The sequence below is a fragment of the Oncorhynchus mykiss genome, chromosome 19 (assembly GCF_057628025.1).
Source record: "Oncorhynchus mykiss isolate SJ-2025 chromosome 19, ASM5762802v1, whole genome shotgun sequence".
In the NCBI taxonomy this organism is placed as follows: Eukaryota; Metazoa; Chordata; class Actinopteri; order Salmoniformes; family Salmonidae; genus Oncorhynchus; species Oncorhynchus mykiss.
Genome location: NC_143040.1, coordinates 25,900,407 through 25,919,693, shown reverse-complemented (window position 1 = coordinate 25,919,693; position 19,287 = coordinate 25,900,407). Strand labels below are relative to the sequence as shown.

General features: G+C 44.2%; 1 protein-coding gene across 2 annotated transcripts in view; it reads right to left on the bottom strand.

The window, feature by feature from the left end:
• The window catches only part of LOC110498668 (large neutral amino acids transporter small subunit 3), a 36,778-nt gene extending 17,685 nt beyond the window's left edge, over positions 1–19,093 (bottom strand). Inside the window, exons 1-5 of one of the 2 annotated variants that reach the window (XM_036954372.2) lie at positions 18,890–19,093; positions 6,766–6,926; positions 5,927–6,110; positions 5,665–5,720; positions 5,441–5,517 (exon numbers count right to left, since the gene is read on the bottom strand). In XM_036954372.2, the coding sequence (XP_036810267.1) occupies positions 5,441–5,517; positions 5,665–5,720; positions 5,927–6,110; positions 6,766–6,919 (471 nt within the window). In that variant the 5' untranslated portion in view covers positions 6,920–6,926; positions 18,890–19,093. Of the gene's footprint in view, positions 1–452; positions 578–5,440; positions 5,518–5,664; positions 5,721–5,926; positions 6,111–6,765; positions 6,927–18,889 lie in introns of those variants that run through there. The other variant, XM_090210616.1, reaches the window with a different exon arrangement.
• Between the last annotated feature and the right edge of the window lie 194 nt (positions 19,094–19,287).

Genomic DNA, 19,287 nt, shown 5'->3' with positions numbered 1-19,287 from the left:
CCAACCTCACTGAGCTCGAGCTGTTTTGCAAGGAGGAATGGGAAAAAATGTCAGTCTCTCGATGTGCAAAACTGATAGAGGCATACCCCAAGCGACTTACAGCTGTAATCGCAGCAAAAGGTGGCGCTTCAAAGTATTAACTTAAGGGGGCTGAATACTTTTGCACGCCCAATTTTTCAGTTTTTGATTTGTTAAAAAAGTTTGAACTATCCAATAAATGTCGTTCCACTTCATGATTGTGTCACACTTGTTGTTGATTCTTCACAAAAAATTACAGTTTTATATCTTTATGTTTGAAGCCTGAAATGTGGCAAAAGGTTGCAAAGTTCAAGGGGGCCGAATACTTTCGCAAGGCACTATATATATATTAGTGAGAGAGAGAGAGATGTGAAATGGCTAGCTAGTTAGCGGGGGTGCGCGCTAATAGCGTTTCAATCGGTGAAGTCACTCACTTTGAGATCTTGAAGTAGTAGTTCCCCTTACTCTGCAAGGACCGCGGCTTTTGTGGAGCGATGGGTAATGATGCTTCGTGGGAGGCAGTTGTTGATGTGTGCAGAGGGTCACTGGTTCGAGTCCGGGTATGGGCGAGGGGACGGACTAAAGTTATACTGTTACTCCCACCCCCCACTGCAGACCCACTTGGAGGAGCCACAGCCCAGCAGGCAGAGCTACGCACAGGCTATGAGAGGAGCAACTGGCCCAGCCCCCACCAACCAAATGAGTGACATTAAACAAATGCTGAGTCTACTATGCTCACATGTGATAGGTCGAGGGTCATGGTAAGATGAGCACAAGAACTCCACCATCCTCATCCTACACCCACCCAAGTGGCATGACACAAATTCTATCTTAAATGATAAACAAATCACATTTGCATAATAAGAGTTTACTTTAATTGAAAAACCCTTTTTAATAGTTCTTGTTGGATTGTGAGTGTTTGTCTCATTTTGAAGGTAAAGAAGGGGGAAAAAAAGTTATGAAATCTTTTTACGTTGCATGTTGAAATTTACAAGGATTGAAGTCCTCTGCTTTTGGACTAAAGAGCAAAAACCCAGACTTCCTGAAAGAAATTGATGATGTTGATATTGTAGTACTACAGGAAACATGGTGCAGAGGTGATGTTTCCACTGGCTGTCCACTAGGTTATAGGGAGATAATCATATGCATCCACTAAATGAAAAGGAATCAAACAGGGCAGAGACTCAGGGGGAATGCTAATATTGTGTAAATCTGAACTAATTCATTCAATCGAATTGATCAAAACAGGAGAATTCTTTATATGGTTAAAAATCAACAAGGAGACTATCTTGACAGATAAAAACGTCTTCCTCTGTGCCACATACATTCCCCCCTCAGAGTCACCCTACTTCAATGAAGAGACTTTCTCCATTCTAGAGGGGAAGTTAGTCACTTTCAGGCCCAAGGCAATGTACTGGTCTGTGGAGACCTGAACGGTAGAACACCAGAGGAACAAGACACTATTAACAGTCATGGGGATAAACACCTAGCAGGAAGCAACAACCTTTCCCTCCCCACATATCCTCCTCAGAAACAACTATGACAAAGTGAAAAAGTACAGCTCGTGAAGCTCTGTGGAACACTGGGTCTGTACATAGTCAATGGTAGGCTGAGAGGGGACTCTTTTGGTAGGTACACCTTCAGCTCATCCCTTGGCAGCAGCACTGTAGACTACTTCCTCACCGACCTAAACCCAGAGTTTCTCAGAGCCTTCACAGTCAGCCTACTAACACCTCTCTCAGACCACAGTAAAATCACAGTGTATCTGAGAAGATCAGAACCCAACCATGAAGCATCACAACCCAATAAATCACATGGTACAAAACAGGCCTATAGATGGAGTGCAAACAGTACAGACATCTACCAAAAAGCAATTACTAACCAAAAAATGCAATCTCTCATGGATAACTTTTTAGCCTTAGCATTCTCCTACAACAATGAAGGTGTAAATTTGGCTGTTTGGAACATAAACTTTATATTTGACAAATTAGACTCCTAGGCTAATCTAAAGAAGCATAAGAGCAAACCAGAAATAACAGATAATGAAAAATGGTTTGATAATGATTGCAAAAATCTAAGAAAGTAATTGAGAAATATGTCTAATCAAAAACACAGAGAACCAGACAACAAAAATATACGCCTTCAATATGGGGAAACACTGAAGCAATACAAACACACCCTGAGAACAAAAAAGGAACAGCACATTAGAAATCAGCTGGATGGAATTGAGGAGTCCATGGAATCAAACCACTTCTGGGAGAATTGGAATAAATGAAACAAACCTCATCAGGAGGAACTGACTATCTAACATGGGGATATGTGGAGAAATCACTTTGCAAACCTCTACAGCAACATAACAAAGAGCCCAGAACAAAAAGATATACAAGAAAAATGACAAATCCTTGAATCAGCAGTTAAAGACTATCAGAATCCTGTGGATACCCCAATTACAGAAGAAGAATTATTGGAAAAACTATGCACTCTCCAACCCAAAACGGCCTGTGTTGCTGATGGTATTTTAAATGAAATGATCAAATATACAGATCACAAATTCAAATTGGCTATACTCAAACTCTTCAACAGTATCCTCACTGCAGGTATTTTCCCCGATATTTGAAACCAGGGATTGATCACACCAATCTATAAAAATGGAGACAAATTTGACCCAAATAATTACAGAGGAATTTGCGTTAACAGCAACTTGGGGGAAATTCTCTGCAATATCATAAATAGCAGACTACATCATTTCCTTGACGAACACAACGTCCTGAGCAGAAGCCAGATTGGATTTCTAAACAATGATCATACAATAGACCACATTTACACCCTCCACACTCTAATTAATAAACAAGTAAACCAAAACAAAGGCTAAATCTACTCGTGTTTTGTCTTTCATACCACGTCATGTGTCTTCTCAGTCACGTTGACACTGGTCTACTACCATTGCTTTAATGTATTGTTGTTCTCGTTAATATTGTTGTTGTAGTTGTTGTTAATGGTAATCCCATGTCCACTACTACTATTATTATTGCTGTTGATCCCACCATCTATTTACATATAAATATATATATATTATATATAAATATATTTTTTTAAATTATTTTTTCAATATTTATACTTTGACAATGTAAGTAATAATAAACTTGCCATGTCAATAAAGTCAATTGAATGAGAGAGAGAGAGAGAGAGATGGGTGTCCTTGTGTGTTTTGGGAAGGGGGCAGTGACAAGCGTGTCGACAGCCCAGTGATCTGATTGGCCGACGGCCGTGTGCTAGAATTTAGAGCCAGGAGCAGAACAGCATGTGCCGTAGAGACTCTGAACACCAACAGACAAAAATATACAGTAATATAGTGTGTAATAGCTACAGTATGCCTCACACAGTGCATTCAGAAAGTATTCAGACCCCTTGACTTTTTCCACATTTTGCCACGTTACAGCCTTATTCTAAATTGGATTAAATTACTTTTTTTGCTTATCAATCTGCACACAATACCCCATAATGATGAAGAGAAAACAGGTTTTTAAATATATTAAAAATAAGAAACAGAAATACCTTATTTACATAAGTATTCAGACCTTTTGCTATGAGACTCGAAATTGAGCTCAGGTGCATCCTGTGTCCATTTATCATCCTTGAGATGTTTCTACAACTTGATTGTTGTCCACCCCCCCCCCCCCCCTTTGCCCTCTGAACAGCCTCAATTCGTCTGGGCATGGACTCTACAAGGTGTTGAACATGTTTCACGGGGATGCTGGCCCCATGTTGGGGATGCTGGCCCAATGTTGACTCCAATGCTTCCCACAGTTATGTAAAGTTGGCTGGATGTCATTTGGGTGGACCATTCTTGATACTCAATGTAAACTGTGTTCGGTGTGAAAAACACAGCAGCTTAGCAGTTCTTGTCACTAACCGGTGCGCCTGGCACCTACTACCATACCCCGTTTTTGTCATTCACCCTCCGAATGGCACACATACACAATCCATGTCACAATTGTCTCAAGGCCTACAAATCCTTCTTTAACCTGTCTCTCCTTCATCTACACTGTTTGAAGTGGATTTAACTAGTGACATCAATAAGGGATCATAGCTTTCACCTGGATTCCCATGGTCAGTCTATGTCATGGAAAGAGCAGGTGTTCTTAATGTTTTGTACACTCAGTGTATAGTTAGTTATATCTGTAGAATATTTTCCTATGGTTATAATAACTAACATATGTATTTCAGAGGAGGCTGGTCAGAATCACATCACCTTTATTCACCAAGTACATTTAGACATACTCAGGACTGTACTTGGTGACATGGTGTTGCTAGTGTTAGACAACATTTAGAGACAGAATACAGGCAGCAGAGTTTAAAGAAGGTTTACATGCATTATATACAACTAGGCAGAGTGAGCATAGAGCTATAGGAGAATGAGCAGATATACAAATATACAGTGGGTATACGGTTGATATATAGTGGGTATATTGTTGATATACAGTGGGTATATTGTTGATATACAGTGGGTATAATGTTGATTTACAGTGGGTATATTGTTGATATACAGTGGGTATATTGTTGACATACAGTGGGTATACGGTTGGCATACAGTGGGTATAATGTTGATATACAGTGGGTATATTGTTGATATACAGTGGGTATATTGTTGATATACAGTGGGTATATTGTTGACATACAGTGGGTATACGGTTGGCATACAGTGGGTATAATGTTGATATACAGTGGGTATACGGTTGATATAGAGGGTATATTGTTGATATACAGTGGGTATATTGTTGATATACACTGGGTATATTGTAGACATACACTGTGTATATTGTTGTTATACAGTGGGTATATTGTTGTTATACAGTGGGTATATTGTTGTTATACAGTGGGTATATTGTTGTTATATATGTTGTTGTTATACAGTGGGTATGTTGTTGATATGCAGTGGGTATTCTGCTGATATACAGTGGATGTACACATTTACAGTATCAGTGTGAATGTATCTACATGCAGAAACATGAACAGAGTGCAAATGCAGTATAGTGCAGTTATTTTGTGTACAGTTCAGAGATGGCTTAAAGCAGGGTGTAGCATAGAGTGCAGTCCTTTGGTCTCTATGGGCCACAGCACGCGATAAGAAACCTTTCAGGTGACGGGAGGTTTTGGTCATGAGTGGTGGGAGGAGCTATAGGAGGAGGGGCTCATTATAATGGCTGGAATGGAATGAATGTAATGGAGACAAATGTGGTTTCCATATGTTTCATACCGTTCCATTAATTCCATTTCAGCCATTACAATGAGCACGTCCTCCTATAGCTCCTCCCACCAGCCGCTGGTGTGTTCTGGGAACTTTGGATATGTCCTTGTTGTGTCCATGTAGAGGAGAAGGATGGTGTGTGTGTGTGTGTGTGTGTGTGTGTGTGTGTCTTACCGTGAGGGAGGTGAAGGTGAGGCAAATTCCTCCGAAGCCGTTGAAGGAGACTGCGATGAAAATGAGGGCCGAGAGTACTGGAGGAGGAAAGGGAGGAGGAAGGAGGAGACCGTTAAGTGAGATCTATGTGTGCAGTGTAATGTAATAAGCAGATGTGTTCAATGTGATGTTTCTGTACATTTCGTGTTCATTTACAGTGACTTACAGCGGCTTAGGATCCTTACCTTCTGGGTTATAGGCAGCTCCAGCTATCATGGCACAAGAGAAAGCAAAACACGCACTGCAAGAGAGAGAGAGAGTTGATGATGACGCTGACTGATGGAAGATAATGATGATGACGATGGATGTGAAGATAATGACTCTGGTCATGACGATTGTTAAAAAAGTTACAATGGTGACAATGACAATCACAGTGTTAATCGCTGATGATTTACTATTACTATAATGATGATGGCAATGACGATGATGATGTGTCCCGTCTTTTACCTGCCAAGGAGGCGGAGCGGGCGGGGCCCGTACTTGTCCATCAGGATACCTAGCGGCAGAGTGGCTGCACTCAGCAGGAAGGAGCCAATGGTAAAGCCCAGATTCAACATCTCTTCCTGGTCCACGCAGCTATGCCAGATACCACTGTCCCACGAACTGATGTTACTGAACACTGTCTCGTTGTCTGGGGGGGGGGGTGGAGAGAGGTGAAGAAAGAGAGGGGAGAAGGAGAAGGGTAAGAAGGTGGAGAGAGAGAGAGAAAGAGCGAGGGGAGAAAGGTAGGGAGGTGGAGAGGGAGAGAGAGAAAGAGCGAGGGGAGAAAGGTAGGGAGGTGGAGAGAGAGAGGGGGGAGCAGGAGAAGGGTAAGGAAGGGGACGAGAGAGAGGGGAGTTGAGAACTATACAAGACACAGGAAACCACATGTGCTATAGACATATATATCTCTATGGACGTATACAGGGGCGAATCCCAAGTTCCACTGGAGTTGAATTTTCACTTAGTCATGCATTGATATCAGTGGTCGTTAGGATTCACCCCACAGTATCTATGCATAGGTTTATGTATACCTGGGGTCAATTCCATTTCAATTCCAGACAGTTTGGAAAGTACTCTGAAGTTCTCTTCTGTGCTTTTCAATGAGAAACATTTTGAATTGGCATTTGGTCTATTTTCTGAATTGACTGGAATTTAAATGGAATTGAACCCTGAAGTATACGGCATCCCTTAGTATGGAAATGACCCCAACCCTGAAGTATACGGCATCCCTTACTATGGAAATGACCCCAACCTTGAAGTATACGGCATCCCTGTGTGAGTGTTACCCATGGACGGGGACGTACCTATGCAGAGGTGTGAGTAGAAGCCCTCGTTCTTGAGCATGATGAGTAGCGATCCCCAGCCCAGCAGCACAGCAGAGAACAGCAGGTTCTCTATGACCGCAGTCACCGCCATCCACCACCGCCTACGGTAGGCCTGGGCCAGAGAAGGAGCCATCGCTGCTCTGGGGGGAGAGAGAGAGAGAGCGAGGTGGTAGAAAGAGAAAGACAAGAGGAAGGGGAAGACAGGGGAGAGAGAGTTTAACGTTTAACAATCCTTTCTTAAAGACTGAAGTACTGCACACACGGAACTTCAAAGTTGCATCAACAACGTCAAAGGTCGACAAAAACTAAAAATACATATCAAAGCAAGAAAGGATGTTTTTCTTTTTTAAGTATGCAGCTGCTTTCCTCCTCACTTTCATCTGAGCTCAGAGAGCAACCAAACGGACGAGGACGGCAATATAAACCCTCTGTGGGATCCTACCACTGAAAGTGAGGTTAACCACACGACTGACTCGTCATCACCACCATCACGGCGACCACATCATTCTGGTTTCTGGAAGGAAGCGGTGCTGACTGGTTTCTCTGCCAATTCCGCTGTAATCCCTGAATGTGTTGACTTTCTATAAAACATATAGAATATCTGCTCCCCCCTCCCTTAACATGACAGACTGGTGGAATGAAGACTTTGACAGACGGATGTAACGGATCCAAGGGAAATTGGATTATTTCATGAGTTGCATAATGAATTGTGGAAATACTCTGAATGTAGACTATTCTATGTTAGCAAAAAAACACACAGATCTGTCTGTAATGTAGTGCTGAGCGAATAACCAAAATGTTGGTTATTTATCATTATTGTTGGTTTCAATTATTTGAATTCCATTTAGTTATTTTATTTTTTGGGAGCTTAGTGCGCACAGTTGCCAGTTCCCCTAAAGATAAATCAGATCAAGCCCGAACTGTGCAATGTAGTAGGGGGTTTTAGTTTAGTGGAAAGAACTAACTGCCCTGAGGGAGAGGAATAAGGGATTGGTGAAGAGGAGAATAAAGGAGAGACAAAGATGAGAAAAGAGTGGTGAGTAGAGTAGTGACCCCGGAGGCCTTGGTCACCGCGTTCCACCAGAGTTTGTCTAACTCCATCAAAGATGAACTGGCCACTTAGGATCTGGGGGAGGACCCGAGTACCGATAATGCTGGCAATCAGGATCGACAACCGCCTCCGAGAACTCGTGAGACAACGCCTTTATGACACCACCCCAGTATCCCGGTTTCCTGAGAACCCCAAGCCCGCCGAACTCGGCATTGACGAGCCCATGCAGCTGGGACGCACACGTCTGAGCCCACAGGAGCGTGACAGGCGCATTCTCGAAGGCTGCTGCCTCTACTGCGGAGGTCTCAGCCATCTCCAAGCTACATGCCCATAGCTGACGGGAAATGCCAATGCTCGCCGGGACAAAGGGGAGACCCTGACGAGCTGTGCAGATACCTCCCAGCTACCCAGTCACCGTCTGTCACTACCCGCAACCCTCCACTGGGACAACCATCAGCACCAGATTCAAGCCTTCATGGACTCCGGGGCCACAGAGAATTTCATTGATCAAGACTTTTACAAAATACAAATCCCTTGCGTGAAATGTCCCATCCCTCTGCAGATTCAAGCCCTTGATGGATGCCCCATTGTCTCCGGCTTGGTGGAATAGCCCAAGCCCATTCTACTGCAGGTTCGGGTGAATCACTCAGAGACTTTTAGTTTCCTTTTGATCACAGCTCCTGGGAACCCCCTTATCCTAGGGTACCCCTGTCTAGCTCTACATATCCCGCTATTCTCCTGGTCATGGACAATTACATCCGGGAGTCGGGAAGTATACAGAATGGTGCCGTCTGCGTAGAGGTGGATCAGAGACTCACCAGCAGCAAGAGCGGCATCATTTATGTATACAGAGAAGAGAGTCGGCCCAAGAATTGAACCCTGTGGCACCCCCAAAGAAACTGCCAGAGGCCCAGACAACAAGCCCTCTGATTTGACATACTGAACTCTATCAGAGAAGTAGTTGGTGAACCAGGCGAGGCAATCATTTGAGAAACCAAGGCTATCGAGTCTGCCGATGAGGATGTGAGGATGTGGTGATTGACAGAGTCGAAAGCTTTGGCCAGGTCAATGAATACGGCTGCATCGTATTGTTTCTTATCGATGGCGGTTAAGATATCGTTTAGGACCTTGAGCGTGGCTGAGGTGCACCCATGACCAGCTCTGAAACCAGATTGCATAGCGGAGAAGGTGCGGTGGGATTCGAAATGGTCGGTAATCTGTTTGTTGACTTGGCTTTCGAAGACCTTAGAAAGGCAGGGTAGGATAGATATAGGTATGTAGCAGTTTGGGTCAAGAGTGTACCCGCTTTGAAGAGGGGGATGACCGCAGCTGCTTTCCAATCTTTGGGAATCTCAGACGACACGAAAGAGAGATTGAACAGACTAGTAATAGGGGTTGCAACAATTTCTGCAGATAATTTTAGAAAGAAAGGGTCCAGGTTGTCTAGTCCGGCTGATTTGTAGGGGTCCAGATTTTGCAGCTCTTTCAGAACATCAGCTGACTGGATTTGGGAGAAGGAGAAATAGGGAAGGCTTGGGCGAGTTGCTGTCGGAGCTACAGTGCTGTTGACCGGGGTAGGGGTAGCTTGGTGGAAAGCATGGCCAGCCATAGAAAAATGTTTATTGAAATTCAAAATTATAGTGGATTTATCGGTGGTGACAGAGTTTCCTATCCTCAGTGCAGTGGGCAGCTGGGAGGAGGTGTTCTTATTCTCCATGGACTTTACTGTGTCCCAGAACTTTTTTGAGTTTGTGTTGCGGGAAGCAAATTTCTGCTTGAAAAAGCTAGCCTTGGCTTTTCTAACTGCCTGTGTATATTGGTTTCTAACTAACCTGAAAAGTTGTAAATCACAGGGGCTGTTCGATGCTAATGCAGAATGCCATAGGATGTGTTTGTGTTGGTTAAGGGCAGTCAGGTCTGGAGAGAACCAAGGGCTATATCTGTTCCTGGTTCTAAATTTATTGAATGGGGCATGCTTATTTAAGATGGTGAGGAAGGCATTTAAAAAAAATAACCAGGCATCCTCTACTGGTGGGATGAGGTCAATATCCTTCCAGGATACCCGGGCCAGGTTGATTAGAAAGGCCTGCTCGCTGAAGTGTTTCAGGGAGCGTTTGACAGTGATGAGTGGAGGTCGCTTGACCCATTACGGATGCAGGCAATGAGGCAGTGATCGCTGAGATCTTGGTTGAAAACAGCAAAGGTGTATTTAGAGGGCAAGTTGGTTAGGATGATATCTATGAGGGTGCCCGTGTTTACGGCTTTGGGGTGGTACCTGGTAGGTTCATTGATAATTTGTGTGAGATTGAGGGCATCAAGCTTAGATTGTAGGATTGCTGGGGTGTTAAGCATGTTCCAGTTTAGGTCACCTAGCAGCACGAGCTCTGAAGATATGGACATATGGTGTCCGGAGCACAGCTGGGGGCACAGGGTGGTCTATAGCAGGCGGAAACGGTGAGATAATTGTTTTTAGATAGTTGGATTTTTAAAAGTAGAAGTTCAAATGGTTTGGGTACAGACTTGGATAGTAGAACAGAACTCTGCAGGCTATCTCTGCAGTAGATTGCAACACTGCCCCCTTTGGCCGTTCTATCTTGTCTGAAAATGTTGTAGTTAGGGATGGGGATTTCAGAGTTTTTTGGTGGTCTTCCTAAGCCAGGATTCAGACACGGCTAGGACATCCGGGTTGGCAGAGTGTGCTAAAGCAGTGAATAAAACAAACTTAGGGAGGAGGCTTCTAATGTTAACATGCATGAAACCATGCCTATTACGGTTGCAGAGGTCATCAAAAGAGAGTGCCTGGGGAATAGGAGTGGAGCTAGGCACTGCAGGGCCTGGATTCACCTCTACATTACCAGAGGAACAGAGGAGGAGTAGGATAAGGGTATGGCTAAAATATATGAGAATTGGTCGTCTAGAACGTCTGGAACAGAGAGTAAAAGGAGGTTTCTGGGGGCGATAAAATAGCTTCAAGGTATAATGTACAGACAAAGGTATGGTAGGATGTGAATACAGTCGAGGTAAACCTAGGCATTGAGTGATGATGAGAGAGATATTGTCTCAGATGGGCGTTCAGGTAACGTCGCAATGGAGGGGCCAGTTGGATAACTCCCCCGGGCAGATAACGTCAGTAGTCCAGTTGTGAAGGCCCGGTGGGGCTCTGCATAGGCAGTAAAACGGGTCCGGATAGGTGATTGTAGCCCAGGAGTGGCTGATGGAACTCTTCAGCTGGCTAGCTCCGTAATAATTGATGTTTGCTCCGGGACCGACGTAAGCCAATAGTCACTCGGATAGCAGCTAGCTAACTGCAAGATCCAGGTGTAAATTTCCAGAGCTTGCGGTAGAAATCCGGGGATATGGAGAGAAAATAGGTCCGATATGCTCTGGTCTGAGTCGCGTTGTACAAAACTGCCGATTAAAGACATTAATGACACTCAGTTGTGTCCTATTACTCATTATGATTTCCCTGTTAAAGGGGGGGGGGGGGGGGGGGGGGGGTTCTGGTTTCCTTTGCAGCTTTAATTGTTTACAGGGGGTGTTTGTTTCCTGAGTGAGTTTTCAAGACATAGTGGGGGGTTTTCCCCAGTGTACTGTGATCCTGCGGCTACTGTTTATCAGTAAAGCATTTATGTCTATCCTTAACCACTGACTCCTCGTCTGGTCTCTTCCCTGCACATGGGTCCAACCTCACCACGTCACATTGACCTTACCGCTGTGTGTCTGACCTCATGCCGTGGACCTATCAGGTATCAGAGAGCAGGGACTGACACAAACACACACTCTGTTATTTGCATGTGCCTATGGGCACACACATACGCACACAGCCTGACCTAGTTAGGGAGAGTTTAGCCTTGTGCAATGTGCCTTGTAAAAATGTAAATTCCAATGAGAAGAGTATAACTCCGGAGTATAACTCACAAAAAAAATGTATATGTTTACCTGTGGCCAATAGGCATGACGTCTGTATGCATAAAACAAATGGATGTTAGATGTATGTGTGAGTACATATAAGCACAGATAGAACAATGAGACAGATATTTCACCGGATGTATACACTTGAAGCATCCGCTCGGCGTGGCCGGCAGTGGGAGAAGATGGAACGAGATGGATTTTGGTCGGCATTTTGCTCATTTTCTCGTCAATGAAATATTTGATCTCAATTCAGTTTTCTGTTCCCCAAAACTAGAATCTGTTACGAACAGAGTGGACTAAAGTTTCGTAGACTTTACCCTTTGCAAAAACAACAAAAAAACAACAAAACAATATGTTGTTTAGAAGGAGAGCAAAGGCGAATTGAGTTATTGCACACACGCACTTCAGAGTAGGCGGTCCCTAACATACATATGCAAATGATTGTGAGAGCATGCCAATAGGATCTCGCTAGCTCTTGATTGGCTCTGCCCACCACCTTCCTTGTTCTGCCCACTATGACTCATTTGTTCCCATTTGAAATGACCGGCTGTGGTCTTTCTTGGTTTAGTTATACAAAATGTTTGATATAAGTGTGAATAAATGCCAGTCTATCTGTGACTGTGTGTGTAGGTAAAGCAGGTTTGACTGAGGGTCTATTACCTCTCTGGAGCACAGGCCTGCATCCAGACTGGGACTTCGGCCAAAAATAGCTGCAGTGGTCACATACCCAGTCCCACTTAACTACACCTGTACACTACATGGGAACACATCTATGTTGCACAGAATATCTGGTTATTACCATGACTGGAGAAGTGTTTAAAGAGAAACTTCACCCTTTTTCAACATGAAATTGGTCAACTCTAGCACCACCCTAACATCAAATCAAACTTTATTTGGCACATGCGCCGAATACAAGTGTAAACACCGTGAAATGCTTACTTACAAGCCCTTTACCAACAGTGTAGTTCAAGAAAGAGTTAAGAAAATATTTACCAAATAAACTAAAGTAAAAAAATATAAAAAGTAACACAATAAAATAACAATGAGACTATATACAGTGGGTACCAGTCAATGTGCGGGGGGGTACAGGTTATTCGAGTAGCAGCAGTGTACAAAACACAATTTTTACGAAACAATTCGTAAAAATCCAAATAACACAGATCTTCATTGTAAAGGGTTTAAACACCGTTTCCCATGCTTGTTCAATGAACCATAAAGAATTAATGAACATGCACCTGTGGAACGGTCGTTAAGACATTAACAGCTTACAGATGGTAGGCAATTAAAGTCACAGTTATGAAAACTTAGGACAGTAAAGAGGCCTTTCTACTGACACTGAAAAGAACCAAAAGAAAGATGCCCAGGATCCCTGCTCATCTGCGTGAACATACCTTAGGCATGCTGCAAGGAGGCATGAGGACTGCAGATGTGGCCAGGGCAATAAATTGCAATGTCCATACTGGGTGATGCCTAAGACAGTGCTACAGGGAGACAGGACGGACAGCTGATCGTCCTCGCAGTGGCAGACCACGTGTAACAACACCTGCACAGGACCGGTACATCCGAACATCACACCTGCGGGACAGGTACAGGATGGCAACAACAACTGCCTCAGTTACACCGGGAATGCACAATCCCTCCATCAGTGCTCAGACTGTCCGCAATAGGCTGAGAGAGGCTTGACTGAGGGCTTGTAGGCCTGTTGTAAAGGCAAGTCTTCACCAGACATCACCAGCAACAACGTCGCCTATGGGCACAAACCCACCGTCGCTGGACCAGACAGGATTGGCAAAAAGTGGTCTTCACTGACGAGTCGTGGTTTTGTCTCACCAGAGGTGATGGTCGGATTCGCGTTTATCATTGAAGGAATGAACGTTACACAGAAGCCTGTACTCTGGAGCGGGATCGATTTGGAGGTGGAGGGTCTGTCATGGTCTGGGGCGGTGTGTCACAGCATCATTGAACTGAGCTTGTTTTCATTGCAGGCAGTCTCAACGCTGTGCGTTACAGGGAAGACATCCTCCTCCTTCATGTGGTACCCTTCCTGCAGGCTCATCCTGACATGACCTTCCAGCATGACAATGCTGCTCGTTCTGTGTGTGATTTCCTGCAAGACCAGAATGTCAGTGTTCTGCCATGGCCAGCGAAGAGCCCAGATCTCAATCCCATTGAGCACGTCTGGGACCTGTTGGATCGGAGGGTGAGGGCTAGGGCCATTTCCCCCAGAAATGTGGGGGAACTTGCAGGGGCCTTGGTGGAAGAGTGGGGTAACATCTCACAGCAAGAACGGGCAAATCTGGTGCTGTCCATGAGGAGGAGATGCACAGCAGTACTTAATGCAGCTGGTGGCCACACCAGATACTGACTGTTACTTTTGATTTTGACCCCTCCCCCCTTTGTTCAGGGACACATTATTCAATTTCTGTTAGTCACATGTCTGTGGAACTTGTTCGGTTTATGTCTCAGTTGTTGAATCTTGTTATGTTCATACAAATATGTACACATGTCAAGTTTGCTCAAAATAAACGAAGTTGACAGTGAGAGGACGTTTCTTTTTTTCCTGAGTTTAGGTCCTGGATGGCAGGAAGCTTGGCACCAGTGATGTACTGGGCCGTACTCACTATCCTCTGTAGCTCCTAAAGGTCAGATGCCGAGCAATTGCCATACCAGGAGGTGATGCAACCGGTCAGGATGCTTTTGATGGTGCAGCTGTATAACTTTTTGAGGATCTGGGGATGGGACCCATAGGGTGGCGCACAACTGGCCCAGCGTCGTCCAGGTTTGGCCGGTGTAGGCAGTCATTGTAAATAAGAATTTGTTCTCAACTGACTTTCCTAGTAAAACAAATGTTAAATTACATGTTTTTTTTCTGTTCCGGTTCAGTATGAGCACATTCCAGATACAATACCCTTATGTCATATAGATGTGCTTTTAGGTAATCTTTGCCTGCTCATAATTGACTAAAATCACATGATTCACACCCGATGATGTCATCAGTGTCTCCGGATGATGCCATCGGTAAAAAACATATTTTCTTCTATCTTTGTAACTACAAAACATAACCCGAACTGAGGGGGAAAAGGTGTTGTCGTGCCCTCTTCACGACTGTCTTGGTGTGTTTGGACCATGATAGTTTGTTGGGGATGTGGACACAAAGGAACTCTCGACCCGCTCCACCACAGCCCCATCGACGTTAATGGGGACCTGTTCAGCCCGCCTTTTCCTGTAGTCCACGATCTGCTCCTTTGTCTTTCTCACATTGAGGGAGAGGTTGTTGTCCTGGCACCACACTGCCAGGTCTCTGACCTCCTCCCTATAGGCAGTCTCATCGTTGTCGGTGATCAGGCCTACCACTGTTGTGTCGTCAGCAAACTTACTGATGATGTTGGAGTCGTGTTTGGCCACTCGGTCATGGGTGAACAGGGAGTACATGTGAAAACGGCAGGTTTCTATGTTTTGTAGTTACAAAGATAGAAGAAAATATGTTTTTTCTGATGGCATCATCCGGAGACACTGATGACATCATCGGGTGTGAATCATGTGATTTTAGCCAACTATGAGCAGGCAAAGATTACTTACTACCACATCTATATGACATAAGGATATTGTATCTGGAATGTGCTCATACTGAAACAAAACAGAAAAAACAAACATGTAATTTAACCTTTTATTTAACTAGGCAAGTCAGAAAAAAATATTATTTACAATGACGGCCTACACCGGCCAAACCTGGACGACGCTGGGCCAATTGTGCGCTGCCCTATGGGACTCCCAATCATGGCAGGTTGTAATGCAGCCTGGATTCAAACCAGGGTGTCTGTAGTGACGCCTCTAGCACTGAGATGCAGTGCCTTAGACTGCTGCGCCACTCGGTAGCCCAACATGGGAAAGTGTGAGACTTTGACCTCTAACCCCTGACCTCTCTGCTCCTCCCTCAGCTGAAACTTGTGTCCCCTCAGTTTTAGTTGTACGTCCCTAATATAAAAATAGCAAAAAAAACCGTATAATTATTGAGTGACAGCTTGGTGAAAAAATCTGTATCTCCGCTGCGCTGTATCGACAAGCGGCGCAAGGAGAATGTCTCCATAGCCCTCTCCACCTCCGAGTCTTCCTGAAGGTCTTTGAACAGAGGAGGCGGACAGGTTAGCCTAGAATCCTACCCTAGCCGCAGGTTTTCAGTCCAAACACGTTATTTTAATAGCAACCGGTTCATAGGAAGAGAGTGGCTGGAATACTCAATATAATTCCACTGCAAGAACCCAAATGATGCCCCGCTGTATAGCTAGCTACATATCGGTATGTTTCCTCATAGAGAGAGATACATTCTGTTATGGTTTGTAGCCTACTGGTTTTCGTGGTTGTAAATGGAACTGTACGTATTGGAAACATGTTCATTGTCGGCATTGCTTAATTGATTATGTGGGTCGAATATGACCCACAGAAGTGTATTGTGCCATATCACAACGTGTTGCTGTACTCATGAGCGGAATGGTTTTCCATTTTTGAAGTGGGCCTTTACTGGTCTATTTGTGTGGCAAGACAGCTGTGCGTGGCTGCATCTCACTGTAGTAGCCTGTGTTCTGGCTATTCGGATCTCCAGTCACCTTTTTGATTACTGTGTTTGTTTACTGTTTAACGTAACCAGCCTAAATATCGATCGTGCCTTTGTCGATCTGCTATTTTATTTACTAGGTCTACTTGGTACAGTTGTTTTGATCTGTTCGCATTCATTCGTTCACATTCGCCGGGATTCTAAGCCAAACTGCTTGCTATTCAGTATTTTAGTTTGCACGCATGAATAACTAGGCGACTACTTTCAGCATTTTGTTAGCATTATGTTGGCAAGACAGCTGTGTGTACGGCTGCATTCATATAGGCTGTTTGTAATAGGTACATTACACTATCTATCTTGTAGTCTACATTCATCACCAAGATGGGCCTTGCTTTAGTGTGTAGGGCGCTGTTCATTGTTCTGATACAGCGCAGCGGAGATCGGCTACTTTAAAAGCACTCAATCAATGGCCTCTGCATTTGAACTCTGTTTATTGCGGTATAGCGTGGCACCGGGTCTGAAGAATCCCCCTCCCCTGTCCATTTTGGTTGATCTCTCTCTTCTTACTATCTCGCTCTCCATCTCGTTCGTCTGTCTGTCTCTCTGATTCTTTCCACCCCGATGCCCCCCAGCAGAACAGATAAAGTTGTATCTCAACCTTGACAGGGACAGACAGAGGATGGGCCCCAAATGGCACCCTACTGCCTTTATAGTTCACTCTGTAGGGAATAAGGTGCCCATTTGGGATGCATCCAGAGAGACAGCACCTGCCACACGAGTCCTATCCACAATGACTGACTGACTGACTGTCTGTCTGGCTGGTCGTGGTATGATCGCTATGACGAATATCACCAACGGGATGTCACGTCACTTCCAACCGTCACTCAGACGGAGACGGCAGGTAGCCTAGCGGTTTAGAGCATTGGGCCAGTAACCGAAAGGTTGCTGGTTTGAATCCCAGAGCCAACTAGGTGAAAAATCTGTTGATGTGCCCCTGAGTGAGGAACTTAACCCTAGTTGCTCTGGATAAGAGTGTCTGTTAAATGACGAAGCAAAAAAAACAAGGAGATGTGGCTTGATAGTCATAGTTTTAACAGTGCTTGATGTGGACTGAAATGGGTGCTGGTACTGTTTTATAGAGGAGCCTGTACATATTACTGGTGTGTACTGGCCCAATTCAGGCACTGGTCATAAGTCATTTTTTGTTTCGTGTGCCAGTGGAACCAAATGGGAAAAAGGGGAAATGGTCTGTCAATGAATTCTCTTTCCCTTCAGCAGGAAGATGGCGCCGACAGACATAGCAGCTCTGCTCCTAGCTCCTAAGCAACTTTGGAGTGTTTTTTTTGTCCTTCACCCAGTACCCTGCCATGAACTTAAGTCACTGTCACTAGCCGGCTACCACCCGATTACTCAACCCCTGCATCTTAGAGACTGCTGACCATTGTACATAGACATGGAATCACTGGTATCTTTAATAATGGAACACTGGTCACCTTAATGTTTACATACTGTTTTACTCATTTCATATGTATATACTGTATTCTAGTCAATGCCATCCCATTCAACCATTGCTGTATAAATACTATTCTATCCTACGTCTTCCACATATATACTAAATATTCTCTCCACATACTGTCCATAATGTCTATACATCCCATCATATATTTATATTTATACTCGACTCCGACATTGCTTGTCCTAATATTTATATATTTATTCCATTCTTTTACTTCTAGATCGGTGTGTTTTGTGAATTGTTAGATACTACTGCGCCGTGGGAGCTAGGAACACAAGCATTTCACTACACCCTCACTAACATCTGCCAAAATACGTGCATGTGACCGATAACACAGAGAGAGAGAGAGAGAGAGAGAGATGACGTCATAGGTTTGCATCACAACCAAGTCTGTGGCCCTGGTTGATTGGTGCTGTTGGCATGGTTATAGGTTGGTTTACTACTACTAGTAATATGGAGTTCAAATGGATGGTCACAGATCTCTTAAAACCAGGGGTGGTAAAACCGCCCCACCTCTCTTTCACTCACTCTCAGCTGTTTCCCCTAGTGCGGCCAGTCACTTGACCTCTCCTCGTGCTCCCCTGTGTGCGCACTAACAGCTGCGTCCAGGTGACACCGGTGGTGCCACCTTTTACGTGGACAGCGCATGGACTGCCCGTTGCCGCGTTCAAATCTGGACCCATTTCCAATTATACAAAGTTGACTACAAACAATGTACTGGTCACCCTCCATTATACTACTCTTATGGCTAAACGACACCTGAAACGTGTCAACAACAAATTTGTGATATATATAATTAGCGCCAAACATATTAGTGTCAACATATTAACTTTAGCATTGTTTAAACTGATATAAAATCATCCTTGTCACGCTGTCTACACAAAAGGCATGTACATTCATAGGAAAACAAATTAAACTGTCATATAAAGAATGAAATAGAATGAGGGGAAAAAACAAATATTCAAGAGAAGTCTTGTGCCATGTGCGTAAAGTCAAATTCCTCTTACCACAGACACAAAATATTAAAATTTCTGAACATGCAAAACCCCAAAATATGACAGAAATTACTTACTTCAGAGGATAATCCCTGAAAGAATCGATATCTACGGTAAATGGTTTATTTCCCGTCTTTAGTGGGGGAAAAAAGCGGGACTTACACTGTTCATGTGTTGCTATAACACGTTACAGTCAGTTACTGTGGGTCTTGTGAAATTTCACTTTCCATTCGGTTAGTTCCTCGTCACAACTTCATTACATCTGCATGGCTTTAAACCCCTCCTCTCGCCTTCCAACGGTCTATATAAATGGGACACCCCCCCACAGCAACAAGTTTCCACTTACGCATGCACGCCCAGCTGTCAGTGGTACTTTACAGCTGTCAAATCTTCAAACCCTGCTCTACTGCGCCACCTTTCGGCGATGTAAAAAAAATATATACACTAACAGCATGTTTTTCCTGGTGAGGTTAGC